The sequence below is a fragment of the Hirsutella rhossiliensis genome (assembly GCF_020360975.1).
Source record: "Hirsutella rhossiliensis strain HR02 chromosome Unknown scaffold00015, whole genome shotgun sequence".
Classification (NCBI taxonomy): Eukaryota; Fungi; Ascomycota; class Sordariomycetes; order Hypocreales; family Ophiocordycipitaceae; genus Hirsutella; species Hirsutella rhossiliensis.
This window is the reverse complement of record NW_025408681.1, coordinates 306,657-317,183: the sequence shown is the minus strand read 5'-3', so window position 1 is coordinate 317,183 and position 10,527 is coordinate 306,657. Positions and strand designations below refer to the sequence as shown.

The 10,527-nt window shown below is 49.8% G+C and overlaps 1 protein-coding gene across 1 annotated transcript; it reads right to left on the bottom strand.

Annotated features, from left to right (window-relative positions):
* Window positions 1-246: 246 nt before the first annotated feature.
* Window positions 247-4,079, bottom strand: HRG_10162 (endonuclease-reverse transcriptase domain-containing protein; the record flags this gene model as incomplete). Its single annotated transcript, XM_044868633.1, has 11 exons — window positions 247-310; window positions 379-912; window positions 1,003-1,094; window positions 1,157-1,233; window positions 1,300-1,401; window positions 1,556-1,941; window positions 2,018-2,181; window positions 2,259-2,920; window positions 2,976-3,267; window positions 3,330-3,462; window positions 3,520-4,079. 11 exons carry the CDS (start codon window positions 4,077-4,079, stop codon window positions 247-249), a joined length of 3,066 nt encoding a protein of 1,021 aa, XP_044715988.1.
* Between the last annotated feature and the right edge of the window lie 6,448 nt (window positions 4,080-10,527).

Here is a 10,527-nt window from a genome sequence, read left to right as displayed (position 1 = left end):
GGCAATGCCTTATCGATGCGCTTTGAGTGCTTTCCAACCCCTTCCGGGATCTGACGAACGCGAGCGTGTTCGTTGAGCAGCAGTCGTAACGTCGTTGATCTTGCTTGAAACGTTGCTGGTTCGGCGATGCACTCGTCTCGCGTCGCTCTTTTCGCTTGCATTTTGGCCAGTGGCCCTAGAGTGAACTCCTCATTCTTTGCAGGCACCCAACGAAGTCTGACTCTGCAGCCTCTTTTTGCCAGATACTCAACAGATCCGTATATCGCCCGTATCGTGCACTGACCAGACTGTTGCCGTGGCCGCCCGATGACTTGCAGGACAGAGCGGTTGCTCGTCACAACCGTGAGATCTCGGTCATGAAGACCGAGAGGTACACACCTCAGAGCCGTCGCGATTGCCTCGAGTCCTGCTGTGTAGGCATTCTGCTCATCACTGGAGCCGAGAGTGACGGAGTAGCTGGCCAGCACTTCGTCTGCGCTGTCGCGGGAAGCATCCCGAACGACGCCTCCCAACCCGACCTTGCCTTTCCTTTGCGAGCTGGACGTCGCAATAGTGATGTCCTCCGGGTCATCCGACTTCAGCACCTCCACTCGGTCTGCCTCGTACGTTGCCTGCACTCGTTCGTCCCACGGCGCCAGTGCGAACTCGTGGATGACTTCCAGGCGCTTGGTATCTATTCTTCCCATCGCCGAGGCGAGCTTCTGCATTGGCGACGCATACCTCCTGTTCAGTTTGAGCCTCAACGATGTCAGAGGATGCGTCTTCGGGAGCGTCCGCATCCTTATCCAGAATTTCGCTGCCGCTTGAGCATGCCGTTCTCGGAACGATTGCACGCCGGCCTCGGCATCAGCCACTGCCGTTGCCACCGTGCGGAAGCCTCCTATGACAGCCTGGGCTCCGATTCGCTGGGCCCTGCCAATCCACGCCGCTTCTTTCACCCAGCACGCGTGCGACCACACATTTGAGGCATAGTCCATGGCTGGCACCACGGTCGCGACGAACAGTTGCCTCGCCATCCGTGGCGAAGCCATCTTCAGTCGTTTCAAACACATGGCCGCGGCCAGCCCCTTGGCGGCCGCTCTGGCGATGTGTTCCTTGAAGCAAGCGCTTTGTCCATGATGACTCCCAACAGCTTCACGTTGCTCTTCGGCTTGACATCGTTTCCTTTGATGATGAGAGGCAGGTCGCTGTCACGCTCCGCGATGCGTGTGAAGTGGATGAAGGATGTCTTCTCTGCTTCAAATGTGGCGCCGCTGCGCTTCTCCCAATCAAGCGCATCATCGATAATCGACTGGATACCATCTCTGTTTGACTCTGCCGTTGGCCCCGTGACCCAGGCAGAGTAATCGTCCACGAAGGCGATGGAGCCACCGTTATTACTGATCCGTCTTTGCACCAGGTCTGCGTTGAAGAAAAGAAAAGCCACTGGCGACAGAGGAGATCCCCTGGGGTAGGCCGGCCTGCGGCAGGGTTTGTTGCTCGGATGTGTGCCCGTTGACAACCACCGACGCGGTCCGTCCCGAGCAGAATGCGTCTATCCAATTGACCAGTCGACTCGGGATGCCTCGAGCTTTCATCCTTTCGAGCATTCGCTCTTTGCACACTCCGTTGTATGCGCCTTTGACGTCAAAGCTGATGAGGCTGAGCACTCTGCCCGTTCTCCAGGCCTTGTAGATTCGCTCCTGCAGAAGCACGAGTGCTTGATCTGCGGACCTGCGCTTCCGTGCACCAAAGTGGTTCGCGGGCAAAAGCCCTTGAGCCTCGACTGCATAGCTGATACGTTCCGCGACGACTGCCTCCAGAATCTTGCCAAGCGTCGACAGGAGAGAAATCGGTCGCCACGCCTTGGCCAGGGTGTAGTCTCCTTTATCTGGTTTCCTCAGAGGGATGATCTTGGCCGTTCGCCATTGATGAGGCACGACGCCCTCTCGGAGCGATGAGCTGAAGAGCGTCCACACCCGGTGCTTGACCACGTGCCAGAGCTTCTTCCACACGATCGCAGGAAGGCCATCCTCACCAGGCGCTTTCCCAGGGCTTCGCCGCCATCACCTTCTCCTCAATCTCTTGCAAGGTGAGGTCTGGCATGGCTATTTCTTCTCTCTGCGGACGTTCACCCTCCGGCTCGATCCTCGTTGGCAGAGGCGGAAAGAAGGTGCTCAGGAGTTCCTCGGCTTGCTCGCCCTTGCTTTCGGTGATCGAACGTCGAAGGTCGTCTGGATCGCTCTATGGTCTGATCCGTGCTCTGTTGGATGAATCACGCAGGATGTCAACTCGTCCGCCAGTTCCGCCGATGCCAGCACCAAGTCGATGGTGCTCTCCTCGTCCGACCTTTGCCACGTTTTCGTCCCTCTCGGGAGAAGGCTGCTAAGACCAAAGTCGTCCATCAGGTCAATGATGGGCTGGCCCTCCCCTTGTCTGCTCGCTGACACTTCATCTCCGCCCCAGAGGAGGTCGTGGCGGTTGAAGTCCCCCGCCAAAACCACATCGGTACGTCTCCCTGTCCCATTGCGGAAGCGATCGATCACGTCGCGCAATAGTTCCATCGCGTTTGTCAGCGCCTCGTCGTTCTTTCCTTGCACATACACTGACACCACCATCACCTCCCTTCCCTCAAGTCGGAGTACCGCTGCTGTGAGATCGGCTGACGGCACAGGCACTTGCTCCGCCTCAAGGTCACTTCGGATCCAGAGCATGCTGCGAATCGGCCATAGGCCATCACGAACACACGTCGGTATCATCTTTGTCCAGTTATGGTGTCCCGTAGGACTCGTCACCACCTTTCCGTCGATATTGCGCGCATGTGGCTCAGATATAGCCAGTGCGGCAAAATCCTTTAGGTCTTCGTCGTTCATCAGACTCTGCTGCACCACATCACTCTTGTGTGCATTCAGCTGTAGGATGCGGAGGGACTCAAGCATCACTGCTCGGATTCCTCATCCTGCACTTCCAGCTGAATGACTCGTGCGGTCCGCCACACGGGACACATTTTGGTTCAATCGCGGTGCATTCCCGGTGGTGATGCCCAACGTTTGCGCACTTGCCGCATGTCCGCTGTTTCTTGCATGAATATGCTTTGTGACCGATCTCCTGGCAGTTGAAGCATTGGATTGGTCCCGTTCTTGGCTCGAATACATAGGTGGTGGCTGACTCTCCCGCTAGGTCAAAGTAGTACCCTTCCAGAAGCCTTTCTGCGTCGCGTTTCTTGGTGACATACACCACCATGGATCCGTACGCTTTGCCAGACTCTCGTTTGCTCAACCAGGAAATCTTGCCAATGGTCACTCTGTTTTCGGCACTCAAGGCCTCGATCGCTCCAGGCAGAACGTTGCCTTCCGCGTCAGGATTGCTGTGCGGTTGGCGTTGTCGACTCGGACCGGATACAGCTGGTCTCGCATAACTCGCGAACCTTCCACGGCTGTCTTCTGCGCAGCATCTTTGACCATCTGAAGCTCGGCTTCGTCTCTGCAGACGATCTTGACTCGGTCGGCATTCCGGGACTCTCTCACGACTGCTGCGCACCTCCAGGTCTCTTGTCCGTTCATCGCTCTCATCTCAGTCTCGATGGCCTGGCGAATTGATCCGATTTGCGCGTTGTTCTTCTTCGACTCGCTGACGCGAGATGTGTCGATGGTACAGTGGAGAGGATCGCTGGCTGTCTGCTGCTTTCTTGGGACAGCTACGCTGGATAGACTGGTCGGCGGGCTCGCTGGCAGTGTACGCGCAATGTCGGCAAACGTTGCTCGAGTGCCGCTCGACAGAGTCACCTCCCCCGAAGCATTCAGGTTCTGCGTGAGCTGGGCCAATTGCTCTTTCACAGCGGCAACCTCTCTCTGAAGATCCCGATGTCCCCGTTTTAATTCCGCGTCGTGCTCATCGCTCTTGCGTTGAAACTCTTCCTTGGATTCCTGGACTTGGACCTCCAGGCCTCGGATGAGATCTTCCTGTCCTTGGATGATGGTGCTTTGCTTGTAGACAGTGGCGTTCAACTTCCTGATCATGTCGTTTTGCTCGGATACCCGATGTTTCAGCTCCACCATTTCACTGCCCATCTTCCCCAGCGTCTCCAGGACTCTCTGCATCATCGATTTGGCGGTCTCCACATTGCTGCGTGACTTCACTTCGTCGCTTCTTTCGCCATCATTTCCCACTGACGTGACTCGCGTCGTTCGCGTCGTGATTCGCTTCGAAGCCCTTGCGGACGCATCTTCCAGTGATTGCAACGTATCTTGCACTCGTCCGCTGGGCGTCATCCCTCGCGTCGGACGCGTCGATGGCGACGGGCTAGCTGGATCTGGACCCGCCCCCACATCCGCCAGGGGCACCACCTCTGGCATTGCCATGGTGGCACGCGACATCAAGTGGATGTCACAGGTCCGGCTTTGGTGGGCGGTCAGCGGATTACCCCGCAGATTACCGCCGATTACCCGCTTGCCCTTGCTTGGAAAGTCACATACTAGTTCCTGATTGGCGCGTACTACTAGCTGAGTAACTCTGCAAAGGTTATCCTAGAAGTGCATGTGTCGCGAAGAACGGCCCATGGTCGAGTCAACCAGGTCACCCATGGGTAGCTAGGGCAGCAAGGGAGCTGATAACCAGGTCTGAACGAGGAGGCTGGAAAGCTCCTCTTAAAAGACTGGAACATCTCCAGTCGAGAGGCTGGGAACCCCCAGGTCCCCAGCCTCCCTGAACACATTACCTTTACTACGAAAGAGGGATATAAATAGGGGCTTGGGTTTAGGGCAGAAAGGGAGGAGAACAGAGACACGGAATACAATATGACCTTTCTGCTGACTTTCTTCGTGAGAGCATGAGCACTTTACATCCTTAGTTGTTAGACTAACTTCTCTGTGATCAGAATGGATAATACCTGACCTAAAACAAAGTTACCATAGTTAACGTCACAGCAGTAAATATATGACGATGTCGGTAGGTCTCTACACAGGCCTGCGTGCAAATCGCAATGGTATGTGTAATCGTTGATGTCTGTTCTAGAAAGGGGGAAGAGGGGGCAAAGGGCACGGAGCTAGCTATGTGTCCTCCGCTATCCTCAACTGCACACGAGAGCGCACGTGACCTATCTAGATGGGTACAATGGATTACTACAATTCCCACACTGGCAACTTTTCTTTTGTGGTTGCAATCGCTGTAACGAGCAGGGAAAGAGAGGGAGAGACCAGCTGCAGTGGTGGCAAAATGTCAACAGGCCCAAAAAGTGGGGCCATAATGAAAAGAGGGAAAAGAGTGTATTGGGGTCAAAGAGGTGAACAGTCGAAGAAGATTTGGAAGACTTGTCGGTGACAGGAACTGTTTGATTGTGTATACCTTGAACGTAGCGCTGATGCTTGAACGTAGCGCTGGTGCTAATCAAATGCGTTGAGTCAACCGTTGTACTTGTGGTCATCGAGGTCTTTGGCTTGGCTCGAAATTGTGCTTCCTCGAGCTTTTCTTCTTTGTGGGCATATGGCTCCTCTAGGGACTACAGGCACATATTGTTATTTGCTCTTGTGTGCCGGCCGGTCCTCGAGGCTCCGTGTGCTGCGGGCTGGGGCTTGTTCTTTGATCCGGGCGGGCGTCCTCTCTTGTGGGGTGCGGGGGTTTCATGCCGGTCTGGGGGTTCTTCTTCTTCCTGGGTAGGGGTCTGAAGGATGTGGAACGTGATCCTTCCGACTGGTGTTTTGAGGGCGATGGAACCAATCGAGTGAGTGGCTTCGCCGTGTCCAAATGTGATGGTAGCCTGGCCGGAGGTTGAGCTGTCTAGGGCTACAGAGGGTCTTCTCGTTGTAGAGCAATGTACTGAGAGTGACCGGCTGTAGAGACTTTTGCTGCACCTGTGTCAATCATGATGCCTGGGAAATTGTCCACTGAATATTGATCTTCAATGACGAATTGCTAGGCGGGAACAATGGTTTGATCCGTCCGGTAGACTTCTCCATTGTCTAGGGTGATTGTTGGTGCCATTGTCAGGTTCTTCCCATATGTCGTCGGTAGTGAGTTCATCAAGCTCATGACCTTCGTAGTCTATAAGATAGGCTATGAAGTTTGGAGGTTGTATGCCTGTGAATTGACAATGTGCGACATATTGGTCCTTGGCCTCTTGTCGTTCTTCTGCAGAGTGTTTGGTTGACCAGCAACCTTCTTGTCCACAAACAAAGCACTTTTGGTCCAATTGCGATTGGTGTGGCTAGGGTGTAGTTGCTATGGCTTGAGGGCCTGTAGCTTCCACGGTTGTAGCCTTGTCCATATCCGCGATTGGGTCGTTGTCCTGAGTATCCGTATCTTCCTCGTACGCGGTTGTTATGGTATCGGCGATCGAGGTAGTACTGATTGTTCGGATTCGTTGGTCCAAATGATCCGTCAGGGCTTTGCAAGTACTGAGGGTTTGTCTGTCGGGCAAGGTGGGTCTCAACGGAAGATCGTAGATCTGCAAAGAGGGTCTCGATCTTTGCTGCAGGTTTGAAGAGGGCGTGTTCAAGTTCGGGTACACCACGGCATGCGATGATAAGCGTAGTACGCAGTGGAATGTTTCCTGCGTAGTCAGGGCCAAGGGCTCTCTGACAGAGTTGTAGCTTATCGAAGAGTAGTTGAAGGACTTCGTGGAGGGATTTGGAAGCATCTTGGGCACGAATCGAGTTGAAAGTGGTTGTGGTCCAATCTGTATAGTAATGGACATGGTTAACTTCCGTGTCAAAGTGTTGTTTGATGCTGTCGTATGCCTTCCTAAACGTGGTAGTCCATTCGATCTTGTTAATGTAGAACGTTTGTGCTCTTCCAGCGAGGATTCGGGGGAAAAGGGCGTGAAATTGTGACGGTTTCACTTGGATGTTGTAGCAGATACTCATGAAGATTCGGGTTTCTCATCGAGGAGGTCGTACGGCTCTCCTGTGTAGTTCTGGTCCTTATCCCAGAGCTTCATGAACATATATTGGGTATCTGCGTCAACAGTGGCATTCGGGTATCATCCGGGGAAGTTTTGTATATGCGTCGAGATGCATATGCTCGGACGGAGGTTTAGGTGGGGTTTTGGGCGGATTGGACGAGTTCGGGGTGCTTGAAGCGGTGGGTTGTCGGATGGGCTGTACGAGAGTTCAAGTTAGGTGCATCTTGGGTCAGAGCGGAAGTCGTGGGAGGTGATGTTGTTATCGGTAGTGCCTCAGTGATGGGTTCCTGGGCAGGTGGCTTCGTTAAGGTCTTAATGGGCTGTTGTTCGTTAAGACTGTAACGGGGTGTTGCTACCGGTGGCGATTGGGGTTCTCGGGGAGAAGTTAGGGCATTTGATCCTGTTGCTCGTAACTTATAAGCGGTCGTCCCAATGTCAAAATCCATCTCCATGTACTCTCGTTCTGGCCATGCAGGTCGGTCCTCCACAGTTTGCAACATGATGAATTGGGGTGCAAAAGGGCCATTTTTCCGTCCTGTATAGATGCCACGTCTCCTTAGAAGTAATCTAAGGGCTCTCTTGTAGTCCATATGTACCCGGTTCCATATGTCTTGGTTCCAGCCTTCGAAGTGTTGTTGGAAGTGGTCAAGGATGTCGTCTCCTTCTAGGCGTTCGAATTGGGCATTGGACATGAACCTAGCGGCGTACGTCGTAACTGCGATCTCATCTTCCTCGTCAGGTTTGATGTCTTGTCCCCAAAGGGTAACATCAACTTTATCGAATACGGATGTCTGGATAGCTAGTCCTTGCATCCGTTCGCTCAATTGTTCGAGCTGAGCGCTCTCGTTCGGAGTCGTAGCTCGGTCGGTCGGGGTCATCGTTGATCAAGTGAATGAGACGATGGAGTCGTATCTGGCTGTCGAAATACGTCTTTGTCGGGTCTAGTAACAACTGTTGATCGATGCCTTGCAGCCGATAATAGAAGTCGCTAGGCGATGTGGTCGCACTACTAATCGATGCCTTGCAGCCGATTAATAGCTTGGTAGGTTCTCCCAGATGCCTGGCAGCCTGAGATAGCCACTTAGCACAAATAACCTTCCTCAACCGATGCCTTGCAGCCGATCTTGAAGGTTAGCGATTTGTCTCTTCTTCCTAGCTGTCTGTGATCGACCAAGTCGACCACTGATCAGTGTCGGTAGGTCTCTACACAGGCCTGCGTGCAAATCGCAATGGTATGTGTAATCGTTGATGTCTGTTCTAGAAAGGGGAGGAGGGGCAAGGGCACGGAGCTAGCTATGTGTCCTCCGCTATCCTCAACTGCACACGTGAGAGCGCACGTGACCTATCTAGATGGGTACAATGGATTACTACAATTCCCACAGACGACGTATTACTACTGTAATATGATGTAAGACTTGGGACTAATCTCCACTTGCGAATCCCTGGAAGGACCTATTATAGCCAGGCCCTTAGATAGATCATAGAGCCTTAGGGATCACCAGTGGGACATGTATAGAGATGACCCCAGATAAATGCGTTAATACCGTCTAATGGGAGATCCAGATGTTTCAACTTGCCGCTTGCTTGTGAGGTGTGATGAGCTTTGCATGCTGGGTCAATAATCTTCATGACATCCCAAACCATGAACAATTCATCTGTGCAGCCTGTTGTTAGTCTGAATCGAATGGAAAGTCGGATATTCATCTCAATCGAGCTAAACGGTACACTACAGTGTATGTCTATGATTATCTTTCTAGTCATGAGTCTGACACCTTATGTATCAACCAGCAGGTTGCCAAGTCTCAATCACTACTTTAAAATTCTATTCAGAGAGTATATATTATGTAAGGCAGATATAGCTTAAAATATAGCAATAAAGTAACATGGTGCTAAATTACTAGTATCTAGCAACAAGTTGCTAATATACACTGTCTAATATGGAACCAACAGTATCAAGCTATCCTCAGCAAGGTACTCTTAAAGTGCCAAGACATAAAGCTGTAACTATTCGTATCAAAGATGTAAAGATTAGTAATATCTCTATATTAAGAGAAGGCAAAGATGATAACCGTAGTGATTACTTTAAATATAGAACAATCATATCTGAAGCTGAAGCTCAAGCTATAGCAGACAAAATAAGCTATCATGCAAGACAATCACCGTTTGACATGTCTATTGCAGTATGTTATACTTTGTTACTTACTGGAACATTTGATGGAAAAATGTTAATGAAGAGACCCTACATAAAGAATAAAGAGCTTATATCTGAAGACATTCAGATGATGTTATTACCTGATGTTCATAGCATAACTGTTAGAGGTGTATTCTCTCCAACTATAGTATTAGTTATGGAGAGAGGAGCTGATAAGGAAAAGGTAATAGGATTTATCATAAAGGATCTTAATCCAGTGAACGGATGCATTAGATTTATGGCAGATGAGCTGTTTCCACATTACTTTACTAATATTGGTGAGAATAGTGTTAGTAAGGTACAGCTAAATGATTTTATGAATACATATTAGATTCAACTTAATTTTAAAATCAGATTGTTCAACACTGCTACATATATTATCATATTAGATGAACTCTTCGATCATCTCTGCTCTAGTACACTCTAATAGATTACAATCTAAACTCCATCGTTCACAATGAAAATACAGAGTGGAAACTATATCATCTCTGAAACTTTCATCATAGTGTCTTCCTAGTCTTGATCCAAATGTATCTAACCTTGATCTGAATGTTGCTGGATCGTATCCAAAATATCTGCTTACTTTAGCAATGAGCCTATGCTGTGGCATTACTAGACTCTCTATGTGAGATAATCTTGTAGGAAATGTATGATTAGAATCTATGGCACATCTTCGGCAACATGTATAGTTTATCATCAGTTCTTTAATGCTATTATTAAAATTCATAAAGGGATGGTTACATCTTACGTACCCTGAGAATACAACTGTTCTCTCACACAACAGACAGAGAAAAACATTGTAGAAGATATCCTGTGTCTGTATTAGACTTGAGGTAAATGAACCTACTTCTCCTCTTCTTATAAAGTCTCTATGAGGTCTGTTAGGTCCATTTTCTGTTAATGATATCAGATTATATTCATATGTGATTAACTTCATAATTTCTGAAATAGGAGTAATTGGAATTAGACCATCATCTTCAAGAGGACTGTCATATCCTAGATATACTATCTTGTCTTGACATGAGTTACATCGAAACACTTCAATAGCCATGGACAATGGAGTAAATTCTCGTAGAAAATTAAGCTCATATGCTAGAGATGTACATAGATTAGTTACTGAAATTGCTCTAGCTTCATTATCAGTACATTTCCAGCATATAGTTATTGATATGATAATGTCATACTCTGGGATTTTACGCCAGTATCCTGGACCTTTAATTCCCATAACACGTTTGCAGTTCTTGCATATCGTAAATGCCCAAGTACGATTACTAATAGCCATCTTGACAGATCGTGTATCTAGCAACTATGTTGCAAATGTTGCTATATCTCATCATCTTGGGTAAAACCTAGATTCATTCGACAAGATGTCTATGTCTAAAGCTTACATAAACCGTATGCCTCATGACATTGCTGAATCCATTGTTCAAGAACTCCCATTAAGACTAGTGTATGATTC